Source organism: Pistacia vera, unplaced genomic scaffold, assembly GCF_008641045.1.
Source record: "Pistacia vera cultivar Batoury unplaced genomic scaffold, PisVer_v2 Contig306, whole genome shotgun sequence".
NCBI classification, from domain to species: Eukaryota; Viridiplantae; Streptophyta; class Magnoliopsida; order Sapindales; family Anacardiaceae; genus Pistacia; species Pistacia vera.
The window spans coordinates 578,735-606,101 of record NW_022196120.1 but is presented as its reverse complement, the minus strand read 5'-3'; the positions used below and the strand labels follow the sequence as shown (position 1 = coordinate 606,101).

The 27,367-nt window shown below is 34.5% G+C and overlaps 2 protein-coding genes, 1 long non-coding RNA gene and 1 pseudogene across 4 annotated transcripts; 2 read left to right on the top strand and 2 right to left on the bottom strand.

Moving 5' to 3' along the window:
* Positions 1-1,026: 1,026 nt before the first annotated feature.
* Positions 1,027-5,418, bottom strand: LOC116135993 (annotated as a pseudogene).
* Positions 5,315-5,597, top strand: LOC116135994. The gene is made up of 2 exons (XR_004128964.1): positions 5,315-5,406; positions 5,493-5,597. It is a non-coding gene; the product is annotated as an uncharacterized LOC116135994 (long non-coding RNA).
* A 2,442-nt stretch (positions 5,598-8,039) lies between these two features.
* LOC116136017 (leucine carboxyl methyltransferase 1 homolog) lies at positions 8,040-13,983 on the bottom strand. Its single transcript, XM_031421738.1, has 13 exons — positions 13,791-13,983; positions 13,486-13,574; positions 13,262-13,386; positions 13,016-13,063; positions 12,683-12,764; positions 12,390-12,492; positions 11,795-11,915; positions 11,585-11,632; positions 11,006-11,089; positions 10,403-10,467; positions 9,267-9,318; positions 8,954-8,992; positions 8,040-8,503 (listed from the first exon to the last, which is right to left on the bottom strand). Exons 1-13 carry the CDS (start codon positions 13,868-13,870, stop codon positions 8,429-8,431), a joined length of 1,011 nt encoding a protein of 336 aa, XP_031277598.1. The 5' UTR covers positions 13,871-13,983; the 3' UTR covers positions 8,040-8,428.
* A 1,143-nt stretch (positions 13,984-15,126) lies between these two features.
* LOC116135928 (glycine--tRNA ligase, chloroplastic/mitochondrial 2) lies at positions 15,127-26,646 on the top strand. Of its 2 annotated transcripts, XM_031421638.1 has the most exons (36): positions 15,127-15,416; positions 15,512-15,562; positions 15,768-15,835; positions 15,943-16,024; positions 16,148-16,211; positions 16,819-16,874; positions 17,092-17,169; positions 17,282-17,356; positions 17,441-17,511; positions 17,913-18,029; positions 18,131-18,232; positions 18,427-18,553; positions 18,744-18,827; positions 19,073-19,159; positions 19,297-19,398; positions 19,785-19,848; positions 20,063-20,118; positions 20,317-20,388; positions 20,485-20,567; positions 21,224-21,272; positions 21,716-21,778; positions 21,879-21,968; positions 22,044-22,130; positions 22,586-22,657; positions 22,864-22,922; positions 23,014-23,107; positions 23,270-23,488; positions 23,700-23,794; positions 23,966-24,056; positions 24,137-24,241; positions 24,569-24,607; positions 25,237-25,326; positions 25,703-25,804; positions 25,981-26,062; positions 26,157-26,242; positions 26,352-26,646. In XM_031421638.1, the coding sequence occupies exons 1-36, from the start codon at positions 15,180-15,182 to the stop codon at positions 26,448-26,450; spliced, it is 3,198 nt and encodes a 1,065-aa protein (XP_031277498.1). In that variant the 5' UTR covers positions 15,127-15,179; the 3' UTR covers positions 26,451-26,646. The 2 variants fall into 2 exon arrangements, with proteins under 2 accessions (XP_031277498.1, XP_031277499.1); XM_031421639.1 differs by lacking the exon at positions 15,127-15,416 and having other exon boundaries at positions 15,510-15,562; positions 15,768-15,853.
* Positions 26,647-27,367: the final 721 nt, after the last annotated feature.

The following is a 27,367-nucleotide window of genomic DNA, read 5'->3' as shown; positions in this document are numbered from 1 at the left end:
GACCACAGTCACAGTCATACTACTAGGCTTTTACAAATTTCATTTCATTTCTTCCAATGAATTGGTCCCCAGTCTCCAACAATTCAATGGCTTTTCATCTTTACATTGTTTTGCAATAGATGCATTTATTTCTATGTCTTATCATCTTGTTTTTTGTATCCGAGTCAACTTACGTATACTTTAACTAATCTTCGAAAGTGACTAACATAACAACCTATCGTCACGACCCCCTACTTAAATCATAGATGTCAAATGGAAAATCGAACTTGAGAATATACACCTATCCATACTATCTCTAATTTGTTCTAGCCACTTGAACAACCCACGGATGAGTTCGTCTTTTTGACCTCCTCATAATTTTAATAATACCAATATTACCTCAGCTAGCCGGCCTGTTTAGTTTTAAATTTTCATGAATCCAAGGATAATCTTGGTCAATAAGAATGAGGTTAAGTTTTTAACTTGAGTTGGTCGTTCCAAAATTAAAAAAATGATAACAAATTATAGTTTAAAATATTGCGTGGCAGCGATCCTAAGATGTAGCTGGTGTTTTGTCTGGATAATAAAAAGCCTGAAAAAAAACCTAATGGAATCTTAATTTTATAGTCACTGGATTGCAGTTGGTAAACATTTAAGAAAAGCAGAAATACTAGTTAAACAGGTGAGCTTCTGTCTAATTAAAGCTGGAATCTGAATTCCAACATCGAAAAGGATACTCTAGCTGAACACTAAGTACCAAAAAAATTAGATGGAGAGGCCATCAAAGGGTAGGTGGATAGCTGAACACAATTGTCAAAATTTCTTTGAATGGGAATTATAATGTTTCAATTAATACGTTTTGTCTGATGAGAGTAATTATAATGAATGATGAGAAATTTGTCCCTACACAAACACCGAATCATTCTTAATCCCCCGTGTTATAACAGTTGATTGATAATGAATGGCAGGAAGAAAAATTGACACCTTTTACTTCAAAAATTAATTAAAGCCACTTCACCAAACTCTTTTACATAGAGAATACGCATCTTGGAAGAGAGAAACCAGCTTTATATTTTATTCTTTTGCTGAAATTGCTAATCTCTGATACAACAATTTGAAGCAATTTCCTGTACAAAGACATTCTTCTCCCCTTTGCTTGGCATAATAAAACCATAAAAGAACAAGAAAAAAAATTCCACATATTTACAAATCAAAACCTTCTTCTGCCCGCTTCTCCCCAAAGGCCAAAAAAGAAAACCCCTCAAAAAAAAAAAAATAATAATAATAATTATAGGAGCCTACAGGTAAAAAAATCGGTCTTTTACGAATTTGAAACTTAACTCAAAAATTGAAGCGGAAAAATTAAGTTAAAATAATTATTTGATAGCATAGGAACGGGTGCAAACCGATTCGAGAGCTTCAGTAAACAAGGAAGAGAAACTGGTTAATGCTTGAAAAACCCCTGGTAAGCCTGTCTGAAGATTGTTCAGTGTCATTGCTCTTGTCACCTCTACCGCCTTTGAATGTTTAAGCATCTCATCTTCCACCCGTCTTTGGCATGCAGCAAGCTCTGATTTTTTCTCAGCGAGCGGGTCCCGAGCATCTAAAACCTGCCCATTATCAGATCCGGTATCAGGAAGTCCAATACCAACCATAGAGTATGAGTGGTAGTACTTCCTTTCTATGTTTCGAAGAGATGAAGCCTTCTTCTCAAGATCCTTTGAGGTAGATTCTGTTCGCTTTTTAATCTTCAGCTCTTCCGTTTGTTTTATGGATATCACATGAATCACATTGATAAAGCTCTTGATGGCTTCAGAAGCAACTGTGTCAGGGACACGGTCAAGGGCAAGCTTCCACTCATCACAAAATGCATACACCTCAGAGGGTTCCCTGTTGATACTCATGTTGTCATTGCTGACAGGAAGAAGAGTAAGCTTGAACCAGCCATGGAGGGACTGGATAAAATCACGCTGGAATTTTATTAGGTGACAGAAACTAGAGTGCCATGCAGAGACAGCTGACTCAAGGTCGCGAGTTGCTTGTCGGTGCAATTCAGAAGTTGAGTCACCCTGGTTTGCTCGGTTCACAAGACCACGGACTTGCTGCACAATGTCCTTTTGAATTTCATGGTACTGATGCATTGACCTCCACATATACATGAACCTGCATCCAACATTTCATATATTAAAATATGTGATTTAAAATGGAAATTGATGAGAAGATCAATCAATTCACTATTTTGATAACAAAGACCGGAATCTAAAATATCATGATTAATGCTTGCTTGAGAAGTCACTTGAGCCCAACTTGTGATTGTCAAGTCTTTTGTTTCCTGTGTGTATATATTTATTTTCATGTGCGTGTGCAGCAAAGCTACTTCTAGGTATAGTTTAAGCTTTCAAGGCTTCTGCACCAATAAGTTTGGTTTCTTGAAACCAAATAGTTGTAGCCAATGAGCTAACAATATGGTTATTAATGGCAAGAACAGCAAGTGTAAAAGTTGTAGATTCCAGAATCTAAAGCGTATAGCTTAGCAGTCAAAGACTACTTAGTAATTTAGGGTAGCATAGAGAAGAAAAAAAAAGGAGCATAACTTGGTTTTGAAGAATGATTCAATAATAGATTGCCATATTCAGTAACCATCCATTAATCATTTTTCTTTTATTTAGAGCGTGGGTGGGTGAGGTGCTGACGGTTGAGAGGAGGGGGAAGGAGTAGGGTGGGACATTGCATGTTTATTAGTCTAAGAAAATAGACAATGGTGGCGGGCCATATCAATTAATCTAAAGTACCTAACACTCCACTCATAAATTTCCCTTCGCCTACAAAATTGTCTGGAGATCAAAGGAAAAAAAACCTGTGGCATGGTGCAGTAATGGGGCCACTAGTTAATGTTAAGAGGTCGATAGAAATTGCACAGTCCAGGACAACGAGATTTCGAATAGAGAAACTGAAGCAGATGATTATAAAACAGCATGTGTCTCTTAATGATTCACCAACCAAGCAAAACGCCACCGCAAGAGATCCAAACTGTCAAGTTTTCCATAGGGAATGGTGTGTACCAAATTAAGACTCAGTTCTACAATATAAAACTCAGGTCAATCTAATATGAGCACATATGTGTTTGAACTAATTGAAATAATTATTAAAGTAGAAAAACTAGAAGCAATCAAAGAAAATTAAGAATGTAGTGGGGAAAAGAAAGCTTACCCATGGCAAAGATCAACAAGCTCTGGAACAAGATCACTGTCTCTAAGACCAATGATGGCAGATGAGGTGGTATTGACAGCTTGAGATGTAACAATAATTAGTGATTGCAGCCTATTAATAGAAGCCTTAGTCTTGTCTATCTTGGTTTCATCCTCCCCCTTATACTCTTTACTTTGTAGAGATGACAGCTTCTTTTCATGCTCAATCTTCACACCTTCTCTAGCCTATAATTCAATTAATAATTAACATAAATAAAAAAATGCCATAAAACTAACAAACAAATCCATGAAAAGTTTTCTTCACAGAATTTATTATTATTTTAAGGGTAAAAAAAAAAAAGGTCCTAAGTAGCAATAATTTTTCTGCCATCAAGCCCAAAAAGGTTTGAAGAAGAAGACAACAGTTCAAGTTGATAGAATTATCAAAGGAAATAAGAGGATAATTATATCAAAAAGATGCTAAACGACAACACTTCGAGATTGATACACTCCCACAGAAGGGAGATTATGTGGGGTTAAAGTTCCCACCAACTTGCAGGGGCATTTTGGTCAACTCACAAACTGGTACGGTTGGTAAATTATTTAATTAGTAACCCCCGTCAAACACTGCGGTGGACTTACGCTATATCACCACTCTTGGACATCCTAGTCATCTCCTTTACTTTTGTCTCAAACAAAAAAAAAAAAAAAAAAACTAAAGTTAAAAATAATAAAAATAACTCAAAAAGAATCGAACCTTACTTCTTCGTAAAGCTTTTCCCCCAAGCCAAGAGCCGGTCAAGGGTGGAGCAAGCTCTTTGGACCACCCGGTTCGTTGAGTGAAAGAGTGTCAAGCCGGTACTTGACAGCCAACGCGGTTTGAGGTCCAGCTCGAGCTTAGGCTGCTCAACACACTGCTAGAATGATACACCGTCTCTGAACCAAAAGAACAATAATAATATTTAAAATTTGAAAGTTATAAAATAATTTAATATATTGTTAGTAACTTACTCTTCAATTGCCTAAAACTGCGATCAAGCTGACCTGCCGATTTCTAAGATATCGGAAAGCTTGTCTCCAGCTGCAGCCGCCTTCTCGAAATTCTCTTTAAGAGCTTCGACAATCTCTTTCAAATCCTTATGTCTGACCACCATCTTCATATCCGAGATCCTCCTACCCCGTAACTCGCTGAAGAGGAGCCGCATCCTCCGATTTATCGGCATAAATGGGGTGTTGCTTCACCGAACTTCCGAAATTCGAGCGGCTTCCCATCTCGGATCTTGATTCTTTATCCATGTCTCCCCTTCATCCGATGAACTGGTAGTACTGTAATGATCCCCCCACTCACTGCAATGAACTTCCTCTCTCTCAGCTCCTCATCAACAATACTACTAGTTTTGTTGCCAATATTACTATTTCGGAAAGGGCTCTCCTAGGAGGTTGGAAGAAGTCGTATTCCGATCTCTCGGTTTCGTTTTCGGTTTCAGTTTCGGAATCTCGTCGCTGTCTAGATGGTGATGGTTTTGTGGTTGGGTGTGAATTTTCATGTGCTTTACGGTTGAAAAAATCAGAGCCGGGGGAGAAGGAGGTAGAATTTTCCCAATTCCAAACAGAGGAGTTTGTGAAGGTGTGGTCGAGTAGGTGGAGTTGGCTTGATAACAGTAGGTAGAAATTATAGACATCTGACTCCGGGAGACGAAGCAAGACTCGATTCTGATAAAATGTGAGGGATTTTTGGTGTCGGTTTACGGCGTCGTTTGGTAGAAGCAGTAACAATGTTGGAGCTTTGTGTTTGTTACAGGAGGAGAGGAGGAGGAGAAGGGGAAGGAACATACTGAGAGAGGTGGGTGGAGTTTGGGACTAGGAGATGGTATCACGCGTGGAGGTACGTGATTGGTTGGTGGCGGTGTTGGAGTTGAAGGATTTGGAGGCTGGATAAAAACGGCTGGGGTTTGGTCAGAAACGGAGAGATGCTCTCCAGCTGCGAAAGTACAGAGAGCGGTGCCTGTGAGGCGGAGTGAGCGGCAGTAGTCGGCGTGAGCCGCCGCTAAGTGGTGGCGAGCATAGACGGCTTCCTTCATCAAACGACGGCGATCCTTGCACCGCCTAACAGTGTCCTCGTTGTCCAGTTTTGATGCCGTACAACCCATTGGAGAAAGTAAAGAGGTCCAGCGGTGACGGTGGCGCCTGATTTGAGCTGTGTGTTTTGAGAGAGTGAGAGCGAGAGAGAGACACTGAGGTTATAGTTGGACCAATTTTGGAATGTGCTACTTTTTAATTTTTATATTATATATAATTTTTCATTTTTCCATTTATTTTTATCAGAAACAGAGTTCACTGAGGCACAGCAGGCACTTGGTGGTTGTTTAATGGGTAATTTAATATTTGATTAACGTTTGAATTAAATAATAGGAAGGCTGCTTTTTGTTTTGTTTGTGTTTTGCTGGCATAGAATTTGCAAGGTACCGTGGGTTTTTCAACAAACTTTTGCGGACCCAGTTGTTGATTTTAAGTCTAAGGCCCTAAGCAGGGACACTGTTGCCTTTTGTTTTCTTCTTATTGTAGGACATTACGGAATTATTGCTCCGTTTTTCAAGTTGTTTAATCTACTACACTCTTCAATTTTGTGAGCGGCTAAGCACCGGGCAAATGATTTTGTGAAGTAACCATACCGTCAATTTCTTTTGCTAGAATTGATTTCTTGTCTTTGGTTTAAAAATAAGTTTTAAGCCATAACGGGCACAAAGCAATGGCATCATGGAAAGATCGAAGAGCATAGATATTCCACAATAAGTGGATACTTTTCAACAAGCGTAAAGGCAAGTGAAAGGCAAAGATTGAAAACGGTGAAAGGGTCTCTTTCTCCTTCACTTTCTATTCCATGGTCTCACTGGACCCAGCCACCAAGGCATCTATTCCACATGCCCATCTCTTTTCTCATCTTTTTATTTTCAATTTTCCTTAAAAGCTTTAGCTTTTAACTTTTTTTGCCGCGTAAATTCACAGAAAATTTAACGATGTGAATGAAACCTACTGCTTACGGTTTTCTCATTATGTTCATTTGGTATCTGATTCCTCACCAGCTACATTTGTGTTCATATCAAGATATTCTTTTACCTTTATCTCTACTTATCAAAATACAAATTTTAAATTAACCAAATTGTATCCTCCATCGAACCCCAAATTTTAAAAGAAACTAAATAAAAGCTAACCTATTCTTAAATATAAACTATAAAGTACCCTTTGTCTGTTCAAGCTAATCTTATAATAGTTCTTATNTCACAGAAAATTTAACGATGTGAATGAAACCTACTGCTTACGGTTTTCTCATTATGTTCATTTGGTATCTGATTCCTCACCAGCTACATTTGTGTTCATATCAAGATATTCTTTTACCTTTATCTCTACTTATCAAAGTACAAATTTTAAATTAACCAAATTGTATCCTCCATCGAACCCCAAATTTTAAAAGAAACTAAATAAAAGCTAACCTATTCTTAAATATAAACTATAAAGTACCCTTTGTCTGTTCAAGCTAATCTTATAATAGTTCTTATTAGAAAAGGCGACCTCAATAAGGAAAGAGATTTTAATACAACCATGAACATGAAAGTTTTATATGAATAATATATCCACAATATAGTTTACTATAATGTCAATGATGCCCAGATCTGGACTGTCCAACCATAATTTAGATCCTAATTATTTTTATAAGATATGATTTCTAATTTAAATGAATCCCTGACATTTTAGTACTTCAAGAAAACAAATCTCACGAAGGGGATGCACAAATTCCACAGACAAAGATTACTAGAAATTTAGCTACAGCCTCTCAGTGCCTAGACTTGGAAACTTAAAGCTACACAACAGATAAACAATGGCAAATAGTACTACTGTTTGCCCCAAAGAGAAAGCAACACTGCGACAAAGATGCGTTATGTAACCAACTCGAAATACGGAAAATCCTTCTAAGATTTGACAGATTATATTTAAAAATAAATAAAATTAAAAATTGAAGCAGCAGAGCCCAACTGTAAATAATGAAGAAAATGGCTAAAGCTGCAGTAATAAATTATTTTTGCCCTAGCTATCTATGGTCGTTATAAGCATCCAGGAAGGCGCTTAAAAAGTAGAAAGAAAAGAATAATAGTAGGCGGCAATCCATAGAAAATGATGGAACTGTTTTCTTCTATAAAGGCAAACAAGGTGGGTCCGATAACTTGATCCCAACCCAACCACAAGTACATTTTTCTAAATGAAAACATAAATTAAAATTAAAATCCCAATATGTGTATTAAAACATATATTTAGGTAATAGGTTAGAAGGATCATGAATCATTTTAAATAAAATAAATATATAAACTTAAATAGCATGCTCACAGAGTTTGTGTTAGTCTAGCTTTCGATCCTGCAAATAAAATAGAAGAGCTCTTATAGATGTTCATCATCAGTCAACAATCAAAACAAAGTTTTCATTTCACTGACATACTCGTTTCTTAGTCAAAATATCTGCAAACTAGTGTAGGTGTACTCATCCAACCAAAAAAAAAAAAAAAATTTGACATAATAAACAGCCCCGTTCTTCAGCTAGTATTGAGTCTAAGATATACTATTTTCTAAAGAAACAAACAATAAATTTAGCTATTTTCCCCTGCCTGAAATCCTCTTAACACTGATGCATAACCTGAAGTACCAATTTCTTTCAAACAATACTATAAATTAATCTCTCAGCTAAACTTTGGCCAAAAACATCTAAAGAAAATTCATTCTTAGATGGTACAATAATATGTCAGTGATTTTGCAATCTACCCTCGTAATGGCATTTTGGTAATGGAAAAAAATAGAAACCCAAAGGCAAACAAAGGGATAAGATTAAAGAAAATAGAGAGAATTCATTAAAAAGCAACCAACCATGTACATATATTTCCACATGACAGAGACCCCACAAAGCTAAGGAATGACACACTTTAGGTGCTGTGGGGGTCCCACCACGTTTTCTTTGCCAAACAGCTAGCAGAAAAAAAAAAAGGATCTGTTGTTCTCTGGAGTCAAACAAACAATAAACTGAGACGCATCGACACAAGTCATCAATCCTTTGGGAGACTTTCAGTTAAAGACTAACTACTAGCTGGGGTGACCCTTTTTTACCTGACAAGCCCCTGCCCGATAAACTGGCCTGTGTCAGTCATACGAGCTTCTCTACTATTAAATGTTTAACAAGACTTGGCAGTACAGTTCTGGTGTAGAGTTGCCTCAGGCTTTCATGTCGATGCTGCTGATGGGGAGTTGAGAACAAGGACTTCGTCATTGGGAAAACCAAAATTCCCAAGCAACCCCTGAATCGTGAAAGAATGCAACAAAATGTGAGTGTCAAACCATGATCCTTCTGGTGTCAAGCAAACTTTATGATTATCCAGCAAAATAATGTCTCACTGTGTCATCATCAGAGTAGAATACCCATGATGAGAACCAAATATGCAAAGCTTCAATAAATTCATTTATTAGATCTTCAGTGTACTTTCTCTCAGATGAGAAGTTAACTCTAGTACTAATCTCACTAAATAGAATAGCTAAAATTAAAGCTAAAGAGTTTTTACAAGTGGGTCAGACAAAAGAAATGGTGTCTGCTGCAGGGGAGATTGTTTAGATTCCTTCAAACAGTACTCAAAAATTGTATTTTATGATAAGAAAAAAGTTAAACTACAAAAAATGAATAATATTTATTTCCGGCTCTAGTCTATAATCGTAAGGAGAGAAAAGAAAAAAATTAAGGACAATGGACTTACCATGGCATCATTGATTGCATAAGCAACACAGTAATGCTCCTGAAAATCAGCAGTTTGGAAAATAGTTAATAACAGATATTATTTATAAAAAATAAGGTAAAATGACAATAAGTCTAGTAACTTGAGAGAGCTTGCATGGAAATGCAACCACTACTCCATAGTCCACATGAGCAGTGAGACAGCCTCCCAAGTTCCAAGCAGGACATTTAGGTAACTCATTTGGTGCAGGCCCACAAATGATGAAATCAGATCATGTTATTAACTAAGAGCAACGTTGGTTGAGTTTCAAAACAGGAATGAGAGATTTACTTGCCTGCATCATGTGCCACTCTTCAAATTCATCAAACAATTCTAGCCGTTCAATCCTAAAAACCAGAAGTCACAGATGAGAATCATCCCGAGAATATTTCAGAAAAATTGGTAAGCTTCCCAACAAAAAGCATATAGAAAAAGAGCAAAGAGGGAAAGTACTACCCTTTTTATCCTATAAATAATTCAGTAGAATCATAAAAAGAAGACTTCCTAAAGACACAGCCCATGGATTTTCCTTTCCAATAAAGACAGAATCTTGAAAAGCAGCAGTGGTACACACACATACAACTCCCATCCCCGCCCCCCGTCCCCGCCCCCAAAAAAAAAAAAAATAATAAAAAAGGCCAAGAAATTTTGAAGTTCTCATTTAAAATTATTCAAGCAGTCAAAAAAAACATCTAAGCATAAAATTATATACTGATCCAAAAGATATACATGATCTAACTCTGGCACCCATATTGCTAAACCCAGAACAATGTGTAAATACCATTCCACAATTAGTAACTGACTAGCAAGCACAAAGTATTAAGCGTATGCTTGCACAAGAGTGTCTTCCTTAATCAGATCATCCTTGCGGTTAACTTTCAAAACTGATTTTACCAGCTTGAAACCGCAGTAGTTCAATAGACAGATTACAATGATATGCAGAACCAAGAATGATATTATTTGAGATTCAATTAGGCAACCAAACTTTTTATTTAATCAAATAAATCAGAAAACACAAAATCAGAATTCAAAACAAATATACAAAATTACTAAGAAGATAACAATCATGCATTTGTTTCTGGTCCAAAAAAATTGAAAAAAGATTAAAGCTAAATCACTCTTAAATCCAAATTTGCAATGATCATTTTATACACCCAAAAAATAAGTAGGAACTAAAAATTCAATTGAACATGTTAAAATATATACAGAAAGTAAACAAGAAAATAGCACATATTTTAAGCATATAAACATGTAAGGACAAAGTTTCATAAAATTTATGTACAAAGAAAACAAAAAAAAAAAAAGAATTTAGCTACAATACCAGATAGTATCGCAAAATAATCAATTATTAATGCCTAATGCTCATTAAGCATATCAAACTTATGGAATCATATTGGTGCAAAGATTTTTTAAGTTACATGGAGAGCATACCTGCGTCTCTCTTGAGCGTCAATAAAATTGCTATAAACTCTCAGCATGTCCCAGGCAACAGCTTTCTAATACCTCAAATAGAATTATATCAAAAAAAGTACATACTACATGGACATGAAATAAGAAATCAACAATGAAAAGTTTGATTTTTATTAAGCATCAACATCAAAAACTGTTGCCATTGATAATGTCTTATATTACGCAAATTGGAAGTTCTCTGTTCTAGCAGTTACAGAAGTTGATGAAAGATCCAACCATTCAAGGGGTTCTTTCAAAAACTCAAGTAAGATAATCAATAGAAAACCTAAATATCTGTCTACCTACTTGCATTCCCTGTATAGCATTTATAATTTTCCCATAGATATAATTTTCAACCCACAGTTTTTTTAAGGCAGGTATCAGATGTGTACCAACATCAACAAGCCTTACTTGTATATATTTTCTATTTCTCTTGCCTAGATGACTACCCCTATCATCAATGAGTGGCTGTTCCCTTAAAAATGAGTGAAGTATCATTCATCTACATTGCACACATATTCTTTTTGTGTTAAGAGAAAAAGAAGAACGGCAATTGAAAAGAAATAACATTTAAACACGAGATACCTGCCATCCCTGATCAGTAAATAGTTTCTCTTTTGCAAGTAATGTTGGTGTAGCAAAAATTCCAAGAAGTGCACAACCACGACTCTGAAACAAAAGGAATAAGAGATATTATACCCCTATCAGAACTTTCTGGAACAAGTTTTATAAAAAAGTTGAAACATAAATCAGGATAGCAGTGAGCAGACATCTGCTTTGCTATGCAAGCAATAAATTAGACAATTCCAGAGCAATAAGACACACCTTATATTTGGTAGAGGGTAGAGGAATTCTCCAGATACTAGCACATGCTTTTTATTAGTTTTCAAAACCAACTTCATTGGACTTACACATTAGCTTAAATTGTTTAAGAGGCATGTTGACTATAACTAGTTAACTACATTTATCAGCGAATACTCATGGCCCTTTAGAATCGCATCTAAAGTTTCAAACTTAGGAGAATGCCTCTATACTCATATAAAAGTATTAGGACTGTGCCACATGAACAGCTATGCAAACCCAAAATGTATAAATCACCATTGATCATACTTGAAAATTCACTCAAGCCATTATGCCTACTTATCGACTAAAAGAAAACAATACCGCCAAATTTCTGATCATTTGCTGCCCAAAAGCATCATCTGGGAGGATCTGTTGAAAAATTACAGCAAAACATGTTACACTCATAGTGATACTATAAGATAAATTGAACCTAAAAATATCATAAATTATAAGGGAAGAAAAATAAAAAAGGACACTAATAGAGAAGATGAAACTACAAAAATTAACTTCCACTTTGAAAAGGCATATAACCTGCTCATATAAGAAAAACACTGCTGTTGAAAAAGTTTTTGCAGCCCAACCAACAATAGCACGGCTTGGATCAGGATCCAAGTATATTAAAACGCATTCTGCAATTATAAATGTCGGCAGGCTGATATAACATCAGAATGAAGCAATTTAATCACTCTTTCAAGATTAAGGCAGAAAACTAGGATCCATATAAGAAATGCTAAAAAGAAAAAGAAAAAAAAAGTGACAAAGTAGAATAAAAATAATTTGATAAATGTGCAATTGTCAAGTCTTGGCAAATCAAATGGGTTAAACAATGGTATTAGGATAAATCCAAAGCCTTTTACTTCTCACTCTAAATCAAATAAGATAGAACCCCAATAACTACAGAGATTAAGTTGATTCCCTTGGGGAAATGAAGACATATTCAATAATGGGAAAGATATAGAAAACATCCTAATGCTCACCTAAAAATATATTCCAATTACTACAACAGAATATTAGTAGTAAACAAATAAACTTAAAAGGGAATCAATTGATTAAAATTTAAAATCCTAGGAGGAAAACACCATAATGAAATTTGAATTAATTACAGAAAATCTCTCGGTCCACCTACCTCAGATCCATATTAGCCAAAGTTATGACATCATCTAACTTTTGTATATCACGCAAATCTACAGGGAGTAGCTTGTAATGGTCACTAAGCACTTCTCCTTTCTCTGCAAAGTCACAGATGATCAAAAAGGGTAGGGAGGATTTCAACAAATTTATCAGCAGAAGATAAATCATAACAGCCATGCATCCTTCATTGATATATATTTAAGAAAAATCAAAGCAAATACTTCAAATAACATTTCTGATAACTCAAAATTGTTACAGTCAAAGCATCAGAGAACTGAAAGTGCTTACCCTGTGATATTGATGCCGTTGCACCAACTTTGTCCCTCAACCGACTGCAGGTTTCAATAAGGGCTGCCTTTTTACTAGTTACCTAACAAAATCTTCCTTATTAATATATATAACTCAATAAACACGGTAGATTGCAATAAGACTATTAATATTTGCTCTAATGAATATAGATCAGAAAGTAGACATTGGTCCACGTCATGAGTAGACATGAGTTTCAGTCATACATTATATAACTCTTAACCTCACTCAGCATGCAACACTCTCCCATAGCACACAAAACAAACAAGTTGCAAACCCGATATCCAATATAGTAATAAAAAATTCAACAAACACCTCTTTGAAATCCAGCTCCACATATAAATGGGGCGCTTTTCCTTCATCCTGTCAAATGCAAAATACAATTATTTCAACTAAAGCTGTAGAAGTAAGGTTATATAAATGAGTGTATAAACGAACTAACGCAAAATTTCCCAAAAAAATACAAGACACAGGAATCCAACTATAAACCTCGTGAAAGGCAAAGAAGGCATTCACAGCCAGAACTCAATAAATTCAATTGTAATTCACAGAAAACCTCACCTGTAACTGAAAATATGTTGTATCAAAGCCAGCCCCAAGTGATAAAATCTGTTTCTTCACGTTTCTTTCACAATCAAGAAACTGATAAAGAAGCTTTCTAAATGCAGCCCAACGTGCAAAATAGCCTCAACACATAAGATAGCAAAAACAAAGAAATTAAGTTTCAAAATAATTTAAAAGCTTAGTCGTAAACTCATATAAATTTTCCAGCAACAAAATCATACCACGGTTAATTATTGGAGATCTCTTCACAGGTCTTCTTACAAATAAATGAATATAATCATCTTTCATGTATCCCTTCTTGACGCAAGAGCTTCAAAATATACGGTAAATCATTGCTATTATTCACCAAATATAGCGCGCAAATAAATAATAAGGGGAAACAAAAACAATATAATCATTCACAAAACATAATATGTTTGTATAAATTAAATGGCCGACAAAGAAAATTAGCAAATGCAAACTGGTTTAGAATAAACAATCAAGAACTACAAGGACAACTGAGTGCGAAAGTAATAAGAAGACACACAGTTTACTGGCAGAAGCGTCGTCGTTTGTGGCTTGCACAGCTGCTCTGTTACTCTGCGCATCACCAATGGAATTGGCCATCTTCCAATTGACGTTAGTGAGGGAACTCTCGGATTTAAGGGTTTGTCACAGTAAAATTATAAGGGTTCGCTTAGAGTTTCGTGGTAGTGGTTACGACGAACCACTATAAAGGTTTCGAGAATATAAACTATCGTAAACAGTGTTAAAGGTGCGGTTTTTAAAACAGTTTGTTGTTTACTTTCCAGTGGTTTGACAGTATTTTAAAATAATAAATTTATTCATAAAAATATCTTAATTTCACCTATTATATGGTAAAGGTTTTTATTTATTTTTAACTTATTTAATATTTTATATCTTTAAATATGATAAAGTGTTTTCTCTTTTTTTGTCATTTTTTGTAACATCTGAAATTATTAAAAAATTATAATTTGACTTTTCGAAGAAAATATCTAGAAATAAAATTTTAATAATTACTTAAAATTATTTTATATTTAAAATGATTAGAGATATACATAATATGGTTAAAAACAATTTTTGGGATAGTTTTATAATGAATAGGATATTTATAGAATAAAATTTTAAAACTAATCAAAACACCGTGACTTTGGGTATTTGTAGAAGACTTTTAAACCAATCAAAATTAATATATAAAAAGTCTGATAAATAATTATTTTAAAACACTTTAAATTTAAAATTCTTAGAACTCAATGACAAAAAACTCTTAACAGACCTAAATGGGGCTAGAAAAACGAAAATCCTCTAGAGCCGTTACAAAAATTGCACGTACGCGTAGCGCTCCTAGTCAGTGAATTGAACTAACGTTTTGAATTTTATTTCAAGTCAATCTATTTTTCATTGAAAGGCATCTAAATTACAGCCTCCACTCGCTTTAATATTTATTCAAGACTTTTCAATGAAAATATTATGACCTTTTCTTACTTCAAAATAAAATAATATTTATCAAATAATTTGTATATATGACATTAATCTACATCAATCGGTCTTCTTCTTGCACCATTTCTCTCAAAATCATTTTACTTTTTAGTAAATTTAACCGCTGGACTTAGCAAACCTAAGGGTGTGTTTTGTTGGGGCCCAATCCCCCGTTTGTAACACGGTGAAATTGAATAAACATTATAGCACACCAAAATATAGGGGTTTTATTGTAATTTCTTCTACAAAGTTACCGTTCACTTTAACGCGGTGAACTCAAATGGCGGATTCCTAGCACGGTTTTACTTTACCGTTAACTGACTCACGCTCTATATAAGCACCTGCTCGTAGCGCAGACCCATTTATTTTGCTGATGTGTGCAAGCCCAACTGGCTAAGCCTAACACTAATTCCAAGCCGCAAGCTCAGTATTAGCCATGGCAACTCTTGCTATTCCTCTGGTCATTTCCTTTCTCAAACCACACTCTACTCACTTTTCTCTCCTCCGCCCCGGCAAACCCAACCCTAATCGGCTATACAACGCGCCACTTAGTAACCGTCTCTTTTACAGAACCTCCGCCGTTAGCACCTCAGCAGTTCCGTCGACTGGGTCTAACAGTGAGACACAAAAAGCGTCTGTTCTTACTTTTCAACAAGCCATTCAAAGGCTCCAGGTTATTTCACTCAATTTTTATGTTTGTTTCTTGATTCTTGTTTGTTGATTGTGTTTCTGTTTCTTGATTGTTGTACTTTTTTTTTTAATTCATAGGAATATTGGGCTTCGGTTGGATGTGCTGTAATGCAATGTAGCAATACAGAGGTAATTTATGGTGATTTTTGTATTTATTACTTTAATTTTCTCTTCCGTTTTCTTGTATAAATTATTATAACAATAGTTTTCTTTTCTGTTTTGGTATTGATATTTTGAAAATTTTGTTACAATGAATTAGGTTTTTTTTTTTTTTTTTTTAGTCATTTAAATTTTTATCAAATTAATTAGTGTGTATTTTGGTCATGTTGAGCAGGTTGGGGCTGGGACAATGAATCCACTGACATATCTAAGGGTTCTTGGTCCGGAACCATGGAATGTCGCGTAAGTATGCTTTGGAATGTAAGTTTGTTAATTCCGCTCTTATGCACTTGTGGCAGCATTCTTTCAATGTGAAATATGAGCCTAATAAGGACTTTTTTGGACGCAAGGTATGTGGAGCCTAGTGTTCGTCCCGACGATAGTCGGTACGGAGAAAACCCAAACAGGCTCCAACGTCACACTCAATTTCAGGTGTGGTTTGATTTAATGTACTTAAATTGTGGACTCTACTTTTTTCTCATTTATGTGTGAATTTATATTTTCAACTTTCTTTTCTTTTGTTATATTCTGCTGTTTTTTTAATTTTAATTTCAGGTTATATTAAAGCCTGATCCTGGAAACTCACAAGACCTCTTTATTCGCAGTCTATCAGCTTTAGGTGCTAAGCTGGCTTTCTTTTTCATTTTTAAGTTAAATTTATTTCATGATATATGGTATTCATCTTAAGATGCTTCAAAGAATTTACTGGTAATCCTTTTGCATCTTTATGTTATGTGTTTCTGATCTTTGAGTCATAAGCATATTATTTGGCTTGAGTACTAATGATAAGTATACACATGATTGTTATTAGTTGGCATATTGACATTATATGTATCCTGTCTGAGCATGTATCTACTGTCTTCTCTGAAGCTTATAAATAGTGAGTGTTCAAGTGATTAATGTTAAAAGTTGAATTTGTCTCACATCGCCCCAATAGTGGACTTCAATTTTTTTTTTTATATTGTAATTGTTGTCTAGGTGTTTGATCCTCATTATGCATCATATCTCAGAATCACCACAAATTGTGACTGGTGAAACATTTTATTATTAATTAAGCAAAACATGGCTGATCATCATGCTGAGGCAAAAAGTGCATGTGTTGTTTATTAATTTTTTTGTTTCATCTACAGTATGTACTCATCTTATCTGTACTTCTTTTTGAGCATTTGTTTTATGTTTTACTTCAACACCTGCCTCATCTCATTTGTCGTTCATTTGCTTGATAGGTATTGATGTTGGGAAACATGATATTCGTTTTGTCGAGGACAATTGGGAGAGCCCGGTATTATATTATCTCATGCTGTTGGATTTTAAAATTTTTCCCACATGACGAATTGTGCAATTTTTTAAAGAAGTTTGCTTAGGTGCAAACTTTTTTGTTTTTGGTTGAATATCCTGTATCCTTTCAGTTATGATTTAAGAAAATTATTATTTCAATGTTCTGTGATTTTTAAAAAGCTTATTATTGAGTGGTTACCACTCTCTTTTTTCTTGAACAGGTCCTTGGTGCATGGGGTTTGGGCTGGGAAATCTGGATGGATGGGATGGAGATCACTCAATTCACCTACTTCCAGCAGGTTCTTTTTGTTATGTTTAAAGTTATGGCTCATGTGTTAACATTTTAGTGCTCAAGAAATTTTTAATGTTTTTGGTTAATGAGTTCCATTTTTGTTCTATCTCACTTGCCAGGCTGGCAGTCTTCAATTGTCACCAATATCTGTAGAGATTACTTATGGTCTTGAGCGTATCCTCATGCTGCTTCAGGTTGCATGATATTATGATTTTTTTTTCCTTTCTTGCTATAGTCAATTTTGTAAATTTTGCTTACTTTTCTGGAACAAATTGCAGGGAGTTGATCATTTTAAGAAAATTCAGTATGCTAATGGAATCACATATGGGGAGCTGTTCTTGGAAAATGAGTAAATAAACAATTATTTGATTGGATTATTAGTGTCAATTTCTTTTTGGATTTAATATTTGATTTAATTATTACTGTGTTGTATGCAATTATAGTTTTCAAGAATTATTTACGCAAATATCAATGAAATTATTAGGCTGAGATTCTTTTTTTCTTTTATTCTTTTCTCTCCATTATTTAATTGAATTTTTAGTTCCTACATATTTTGAAATTTATTACTGCTTCTCTCCCTTCATTGTTAATCTGTATCAGGAGAAGATTTAGCATGTGGTGATTTTTGGTCTTGTGTCCATTCTTGTAGAGATATACTTCTTCTATATCCTGTCTTTTCACTTGGGTGACGTGAGGCTATAGCTTGTAAAGTTTCTTTTTGATTATTTACTGTTTTAATATCTGTTTCAGGAAGGAAATGAGTGCGTATTATTTAGAGCATGCCAGTGTTCTTCATCTTCAGAAACACTTTGATTTTTTTGAGGAAGAAGCCCGTTCATTAATTGCTTCAGGCTTTCCAATCCCTGCGTATGTTTTACAACCTTTGATGGTTGTCCGTTTTACACCCTACACTTTTTTTATTTTACCTTATTTTGGCTCTAAGTTAACATTTGCTCAAAAAATGCTAGGTATGATCAGCTTTTGAAGACATCTCATGCTTTTAATATCCTAGACTCTAGAGGCTTTGTTGGAGTAACTGAACGTGCTCGTTATTTTGGTCGAATGCGTAGGTGAGTTTACTTTTGTGACTTATCCCTGGAAAGAAATTGCATGTGTGAAACATAACACTTATGTAAAAGTCAGAAATACGAAATCAAGTTGCAGTTCTTGCTTGGATTTGAATAAATTGCTTTTCCTATGAAATACATTTTCTCTTAGTCACAATAATTAATATTCTCTCTTCATGTTTTTGTTTATTTATCAGTTTAGCTCGTCAATGTGCACAACTTTGGTTAAAGACGAGGGAATCCCTTGGTCATCCACTGGGTATTGTTTCTGAGCCTGTTAATCTTATATGCCCTAAACAATATTTGGAGGCAGCAGTCGAAAAGGTTGGTTTCCTTGTCTGGTTGACATATTTTCTTTCGATAGTTGTTTTCTTGTATAGTTCATTAAAGCTTGCTTGTGGTTTTTGAACATCTTTTTGGACATACAGAGCTATTGTATTTTATGTTTTGGTTAAATTTTGCCATAATTTCCCATTCTTAGCATCTTGGAAGTTGAAGATTTTCTTATTCACAGGTCCATGATAATCCGAGGTCATTTGTACTTGAAATTGGGACTGAAGAGATGCCACCTCAAGATGTTGTTAATGCAAGCGAGCAAGTATTGTTATTTCTTTAATGAAGCATTTTGTATTTCTAATATATACACACTATGCATTACTTTATGGTATTCCCCTTTGATGGTAGTCATCAAGTTAGATTTGCCAATTTGCTTCATAAATTTGTTGCTTTGTAGTTTTAGTTGCCATCATGATGTTCTATTGCTTATCGTCTTGATGATGCCTTTGGCCTTTTTTTATGGGATTAGATACTCTTTAATTATTTCTTATTTAATGTCATCTCCAGCTTAAAGATTTCGTATTGCAATTACTAGATAAACAAAGATTGAGCCATGGAGAAGTACAGGCTTTTGGTACACCTCGAAGACTAGTGGTACAACTATTATCATTACCTCTTTTTGAACTTGTTGACAATTTCTTGTTTATATTGTTCTTCAACCTTATGACAATTCCCTTATTTTTTAATTGTAAAAAGCGATACTTTAGCCTTATATATTATCTCACTTTCAGGTTTATGTTAAGAGTCTTTGCAAGAAGCAAGCTGAGAATGAGATTGAGGTTCGAGGGCCTCCTGTTTCAAAAGCCTTTGATGACCATGGAAATCCTACAAAGGTTTACCTGCCTTGCATTTTATTTTATTTTTGCTTGAAGGTTTTTTAGCATAAATAATTTTGATCTTATTGTTAAATGATATAGTTGGATTATACAATAGCAGTACCTGAAGATGGCAGCGACTGCTTTTTGGAACTTTTATGCTAGATGTATTTTTTCCTTTAGATATTTCTTTTTTCCTCCCCGACCTTTTTTTTTTCTCTTTACTATTTCTATGTTCACATCTGTGTTTTGGCTTCCAAGTTCATATAATTTTTGCCTCACTACCTTGTCTAGAATTGGCTGCTTTTGCATACTTGTATAGTGGTAGAGGTATTACTTACCATTGTTGTAATCTGACAGAGTATTAATAACTGTATAACAATAAAGTCACTATTTGCTGCCAGGCTGCTGAGGGGTTTTGTCGCAGATATGCTGTTCCATTGGATTCGCTGTTCACAAAAAATGATGGTGAGTCAGTCTAGTTGCATGCATAATGCTGTATTCAAAGCTCAGTTTCTTCTGCAGACTTGACTGTCCTGTTTATATAATTATGATGTGACAATTTAGTTCTTTAATTTGTCATAATAAAGCCTATACGCATGGTCCTATTCATTTTAATGGTGCCAACTGTTGGGAAATTCAAAATATTTCCTATTCTTAAGAGTATGTGTCCATATTGTAGGGAAAACAGAGTATGTTTATGCTCATGTGAAGGAGTCTGCCCAGCTTGCTTTGGAGGTTCTATAATAACTTTTCTATTGATTCTTGTATTTTTTTTATTTCATTTTTTAATAAAGGTATTTTTCTGTTAGGATCAAAAGCCCCCTTGGAACAATTTTTACATTACAAGTGGGGGACGTTGATCTTGACCATGTACATGGTATGTAAAATTTCTCTGGTTCTAATTTTTTTTTTTTTTTTACTGTGGCATGTTAGGTTTTATCTGAAGATGTGCCTAGTATCATTGGTAAAATATCATTCCCGAAGTCAATGCGTTGGAACTCTGAGGTATATTATGGAATTTCTGTGGTTGCATTTGTATAAATTGAAATACCTGGAATTATGTTTATTAGATTGGTTAAGTGTTTCCTTGCAATTATGTAGGTCATGTTCAGCAGACCTATTCGTTGGATTATGGCTCTCCATGGAGATGCTGTTGTTCCGTTTACATTTGCAGGAATCTTGAGGTAATTATTATTGACTGTTCTCATCTCCCTACCGAAGTGACTTGGCTTGGTTTGTTAGGGACCAATTTTGCCACTATAGAGCATAGTTTTTTCTTGAAGGTTTTCAGGAATATGCATGCATAGAAATGTTTCCCTAATGGTGAGTTTTATTTGGATGACTGGATATGAGATGATGCCTTGAATTTGATATCAACACATCTTTAATAATTTTGATACTTCATCTTTGTTTGACCTTAATGAATTTGAGCTGGGCATCTGTATTGGAAAAAGTCACTATTTGTCGCTATCACTTTTTGAGGTTTTTCCTTTTTTGAAAAATCCATATACCTCTGTTTTGACAGTAGCAGAAAGAGATTTTGGTTCCTTCTTGTTGGTTTTCCCACTTCCTTCAAATAATTGTAACTTGAAAAACTTGTCCTTGGCTTAAAATATTTACTTTAATGCATCGTTGTGATTATTTTTAATAAACTTTTAACTACTGTAACTGTTTACTATGCTAATGATATGTTTTTTTCCATTGGTAATTTAACATGATACACCTTCAATAAGTTAGCCATTGAGAGTATTTTGTCTCCAAATGTTAGCAAATCCCCTTCTGTCTACCCCTGCGCACAACATTTTACTTTCTACTTGCTAATTTCCATTTTGTAATGCAGTGGAAACCTATCTTATGGTCTTCGTAATACTCCTGCTGCCACTGTTATGGTATGTATGGGAATTATCTAACTTTTGGGTTATTACAATGGTTCGACTGCAAAGAGCAATTTAAATCCTTAGAAAGATAATTATATAGTGGGCCAAGTTTAGTGGATGTGTATTCAGATAATTAATATGAGGTTAATAGATTATTCCCCTATGATTGCCAGATAACAAATCATAAAATCTAGTTCTCTCTTTTGGATAAAAGTTAAAGATGAAAAAAAAAAAAATTGATTTTATAGGCATTGTGGTCTGGGTTTTAAGAAAGGTCTTCTTGCCAATCACTAACATCAGACCATTATGGAGAAACCAAAAAAGAGAAGACACTGTTCTTAAATTTTGCTTTAATATGTGCCACAATTTCTGATTCTTTATATATTTATGAAGTAGTGAATTCCTTCATTTTTGGAGGGGATTTTTAGATACTGTAATTTGTAAACATTTCACAGGTAGAAAGTGCAGAATCTTATGCGGATGTGATGAGGAATGCTGGAATTAGTATTGAAATTGAGGTATCAAGAAGTGATTTTACGGTCTTGTTTTCTTTCTGGAGCCTTGTATTTCAATTCAATGTTTGTGCTTCTTGACTGGATAAGTTACTTCTCTTTGCAGGATCGGAAGAAAACAATTTTGGAGCTTTCCAATGCTTTAGCAAAAAGTGTCAATGGCCGCATCACTGTTCAGCAAAGCTTACTTAATGAGGTGACATTGATGTTCTCATTGGCGATTTCTGTTATGGAATACTTGTTCCTGAACTCTGTGCATGAAACATATTAGGTTGTAAATCTTGTTGAGGCGCCTGTTCCAATTCTAGGGAAGTTCAAAGAGTCCTTCTTAGAGCTTCCAGAAGATCTTCTAACCATGGTAAGCTGTCAACTTATGAGGTCTTAATTACAATTTTGCGTAAATATAAAAGTTTTCTTGTTTGTCTTTTAGTAAATGTTGGTGCTTTGTATTTCTGAATGGCACTTATACTGTGACTTTTTCTAGATAAGCTATTGTTTGGGGAACTAGAGTTTGATCTGGGAAAGTTACTATAGATTATCAATGTTGGCATAATAAGTTCAGGTGCTTGTTAGCAAATCAATGACAATCTGTATTTTCAATTGTTCACCCCTGCCGTTGTCAAGGTCTTTTGGGAAATTGCTTCAGCTGATTTTTCATTAATGTTATTATCTAGCTCATAACTATTATTGATGTTGGCTTCTATCCTAAGCCAAATTTTAGCCAGAATTCAATTGGTAATGGGGATGTTATAGTGTCACAAATTTGAATTACTTATTTTTTCATGTTGTTAAGTCTATCCACCAACTATGCAGGTTATGCAGAAGCACCAGAAGTACTTCGCCTTGACTGATGATAAGGGGAAGCTCTTGCCATACTTCATTGCTGTGAGTTTAGTGATGAAATTAACTTTTTGTATCTAGATTTTTTTTTTCTTAAAATAAGTAGTAATGTCAGAAAACTGGGAACCCAAAATCTAAATCCATTTAGATTTGAAATAAAAGTTGCAAAAACAAAGACACCCTTATTCCTGTCTTTAAGGGGCCAATTTAATTTTAATTTAGTACATCATATGATGCTGATTTCCTTCTAGGTTGCAAATGGAGCAATCGATGAGATGGTAGTAAGGAAAGGAAATGAAGCTGTGCTGAGGTTTGATATATCTTTTCTTTTCTACTTAACTGCTGCTTAGGCTTTTTTAGACATTGACAAGGAGTCAACCATACCCTTTTTTTTTGGGCAGAGCTCGCTATGAAGATGCTAAGTTTTTCTACGAGATGGATACATGTAAAAAATTTGCAGAATTTCGAGGTCAACTAAAAGGGATTCTTTTTCATGTAAGTTTTTTCATTTGTTGTGTATCCAGGGTGAAAGAGAGTGAAGAAAACATTCATATATCTTTTGTTTAATTCTTAAGTTTAAAAGCCAATGTTATTACTGAAGGGTGGTTATTGTTCGGACATCTATTAGCTTTTATGTTTGATAATGTGAGATGACAGGAGAAGCTTGGTACGATGCTGGACAAGATGATGCGTGTCCAAAACATGGTTAACGATCTAAGTATTGAACTGGGAATGAATGGAGATATGCTTCAGACTGTTCAAGATGCTGCATCACTTGCAATGTCAGATCTTGCAACTGCTGTTGTTACGGAGTTCACTTCTTTGTCAGGCATAATGGCACGTCATTATGCACTTAGAGATGGGTATCCAGAGCAGGTTGTCTTACTATTGATTTTGTTTTCTTTATTATAATGTTAATATAATAATTCTTTTTTCTTTATGAACAACAAAACAACCCCTTTTTTTGTTCAATTTGTGTGATATAATTCGTTTCCTGTGCATGGTGCTTAATATCATTATGTACACTATTTTTTCTTTTTTTAATTTTTTTATGGGATTAAACCATTTTCTGTTTTACAATGGGCAGGTCGCAGAGGCTTTATTCGAAATCACCCTTCCTAGATTCTCTGGAGATGTGCTTCCAAAAACTGATGTGGGGATAGTTTTGGCAACTGCTGATAGGTGACAGTTTTAGTATATTTTCTGTTCATTGTAAATCTATTTCATGTTACAGTGTTGATGTAATGAATGAATGCCATGTAGATTAATTTCAGTTTTTGTCATATGATATAAATTTATAGAGCTAGAATATTCTTCCTTTTAGGATGACTAGCTTGATCTGTTATATTGCAGGCTGGATAGCCTTGTTGGCTTATTTGCTGCTGGTTGTCAGCCTAGTTCTGCTAACGACCCATTTGGCCTGCGAAGAATCTCGTATGGTCTAGTAAGTAAATGATTAACTTGATGCTTTGATGCTCAACTAATTATTTTAACATTAACTTAATGCTCTACTGTTTGTTATAGGTTCAAATTATGGTTGAAAAGGATAAAAATCTGGATCTGGAATGTGCTTTAAGACTTGCTGCTGCGGTCCAATCAATTAAAGTAGATGCAAGCACTATACGTGATGTAAGAAAGCCTGACACCTCTGTTCTAAGCCCAACAATTGTTAAATGTAGACATCATGGTTGAAAAGTATATAAACAAATTAATTTTACGGAGTTTTTAAATATAGCCATTTCACAATCTGTCTCCATTTTTGAGTTTTGTTCATCTAAAATCACCCATGTGGGTGGCAACAATAATCTTCTGATACTTTGGTTGCTGATTTAGTGATTTACCTCCTGTTAACTAAAATTTTGGAGTTTTTATATATAGACATGCCCTCCCTCTATGTGTTTGTTGTTTGTTTATTGGATAGGATATCAAATTTTGATGGTTATTTAATTTTTTCAGGTACATCAGTTTGTTACTCGAAGATTAGAGCAATTTCTGGTATGCATAGTTGTCTTATCATTTAAGTTCTTTCCTCAACTGCATTTATCATCTACATAGTTTATTTAACTCATAATAAGATGGAAAAATTGTTCTTTGAATGATAAAGAAGGAATGGTGTTGGTTGACTTAATTTCATTTCACCATTTACAAAATTTTGGACAATGTGTGCATCGGGATGTTTGTAGCTTGTTAAATAGTTAGGTGACTTTGAACATTGAAGTTGAATTCCATGATGCTCTAGTTTGAGTTATTATGAAAAGAAGTGCCTGCCTGATAGAAACAATAAAAGCAAATCAAATAATTAACTAAACTGAAATCGAAGCTTCAGGAAGTAATAATCTAACTTCTTTGTTGAAAACCTGTGGCAACAGAAAGTGTTAGAAAAAATTGTTGGACCAACCCCAGCTGAATTGTGGTTTCTGATTTCTCCTTTGACTGATGCTTGTCTGTATGTTAAATAGGTTTTGTTTGTTTAATTTGTTGTGTTAGTTAATTTCCATATGAGATGACTCGTTTAACCTGATGATTGTCATTTATTTTTAATAATTTTATCATGACCAAGTTCCATTATTCAAAGATACTCATGATACAAATTTGTGCTGCTTGTGGCTGAATTTTGGTTGTAGGTTGATAAGGGAATTAGTACAGAGGTTGTTCGTTCTGTCCTTGCAGAGCGTGCAAACTTACCTTGTTTGGCTGCAAAGACAGTATATAAAGTAAGTGGATACATTTCTCTTGTTTAGGTACATTTTTTTATTGATGTCCGTCGCAATACAATTATTAATTTGTTAACCTTCTTGTGGGTATCCTATCATTGGCAAAAAAGTTAGGAGGCAAAGAATCAATGACTATATTCTTGTAGAATTTCTTACGCTTTACTTAGACCATTTGATCAAAACACTTTTGGATGATTGTGGCTAGATCTACAATGCTCCTTTGAAGTTACATATTGGATGCAATCTCAATCATCTTTGGTGTTGTTGATGCTAACCCATTTAGGAGAACTTTTTTTTGAGATCCTTCAAAAATTTAAAGAGAGGTCAACACTTTTCAATCATTTTGTGCTCATAATTCATATATTATTGTTTCTAGATGGAAGCCTTATCAAGAGGCGAGCTTTTCTTAAAGGTGGTTGAAGCATATTCTCGTCCAACAAGAATTGTGCGTGGAAAGGATGTTGACACTGCTTTGGAGGTATTTTTTCTTGCATAGAAATTTAAGAGTTGGTATGCATGGGTGCTCAAATTATACGGTTCCAGTGTTAGGGATTATGTACTAAACAGTAATGGTCTTTTTTCCTTGGAACTTCCATTTTCTATATTTTTTAATTTAATCTAGTTTTAGCATATGGTTTATATTATTCTTTTTAGGTGGATGAATCTGCATTTGAGATGGCTGAAGAGAGAAGTTTATGGAGTGCTTTCTTGTCAGTCAAAAACAAAGTTGATTCAAGTAATTGCTAATAGTTTTGCAGGATTTGATGTTTTGTGAAAATTATTTCTGAATTATTTTTTAATAAAAAGAATTCATTTCTCTTCTCTGGCAGATATTGAGGTAGATGATTTTGTTGAAGTATCTTCACAGCTAGTACAGCCGCTTGAAGATTTTTTTAATAATGTCTTCGTAATGGTGGTATGTTATCTTCACAGTTCATTTCTGCAACTTTTTACTTGTATATGATGGTAGTGCTAAACAATATTATTTATCGTATTACTATATAATATTCTTTACCCATCTGCAGGAAGAAGAAAGAATCAGAAAGAACAGACTTGCGCTGCTAAGAAAAATTGCAGACCTTCCCAGAGGCATAGCAGATCTATCGCTTTTGCCTGGGTTTTAATAATAATAATAATCTTTTTTAAGAGAAAAGAAAAGAAAATATGCGGGATTAGTATAATATAATGGAATTATTTATTTATTTATTTATGTGTGTGTGAGGTTCAGAACTAACGTCTAATCGGAGATGGAACAGGTAGGAAGAACATGTAGTTATATTTTGGTAAAGATTTTATCTAACACAAGCGCCATTGATCTCAGCCTCATGCCCTTTTATGGAAAAAATAGTTTTCTTGATGATGTGATGTAATATGAAGCCCAGCCAACTACCCAATCAGTTGTCAGATCACATTCACATAGAGAGGTTTTGGCAACTGCTGATAGGTGACAGTTTTAGTATATTTTCTGTTCATTGTAAATTATTTCATGTTACAGTGTGATGTAATGAAATATGCCATGTAGATTAATTCAGTTGGCATTTGTCATATGATATAAATTTATAGAACTAGAATATTCTTCCTTTTAGATGACTAGCTTATCTGTTATATTGCAGGTGGATAGCCTTGTTGGCTTATTTGCTGCTGGTTGTCAGCTAGTTCTGCTAACGACCCATTTGGCCTGCGAAGAATTCGTATGGCTAGTAAGTAAATGATTAACTTGATGCTTTGATGCTCAACTAATTATTTTAACATTAACTTAATGCTCTACTGTTTGTTATAGGTTCAATTATGGTTGAAAAGGATAAAAATCTGGATCTGGAATGTGCTTTAAGACTTGCTGCGCGGTCCAATCAATTAAAGTAGATGCAAGCACTATACGTGATGTAAGAAAGCATGAACCTCGTATGGGAATTATCTAACTTTTGGGTTATTACAATGGTTCGACTGCAAAGAGCAATTTAAATGCTTAGAAAGATAATTATATAGTGGGCCAAGTTTAGTGGATGTGTATTCAAATAATTAATATGAGGTTAAACATAGA

Excerpts from the sequence above, each read along its gene's own strand:
- LOC116135928 (XM_031421638.1), top strand. The coding sequence starts at position 15,180 with ATGGCAACTCTTGCTATTCCTCTGGTCATTTCCTTTCTCAAACCACAC. Across the intron at positions 19,849-20,062 it reads GCTGTTCACAAAAAATGATG|GGAAAACAGAGTATGTTTAT; the intron begins GTGAGTCAGTCT and ends TCCATATTGTAG. Across the intron at positions 23,795-23,965 it reads GTTTTGGCAACTGCTGATAG|GCTGGATAGCCTTGTTGGCT; the intron begins GTGACAGTTTTA and ends GTTATATTGCAG.
- LOC116136017 (XM_031421738.1), bottom strand. The coding sequence starts at position 13,870 with ATGGCCAATTCCATTGGTGATGCGCAGAGTAACAGAGCAGCTGTGCAA. Across the intron at positions 11,916-12,389 it reads TTGGCTAATATGGATCTGAG|CCTGCCGACATTTATAATTG; the intron begins GTAGGTGGACCG and ends ATGTTATATCAG. Across the intron at positions 8,993-9,266 it reads AAGAGTGGCACATGATGCAG|GAGCATTACTGTGTTGCTTA; the intron begins GCAAGTAAATCT and ends GCTGATTTTCAG.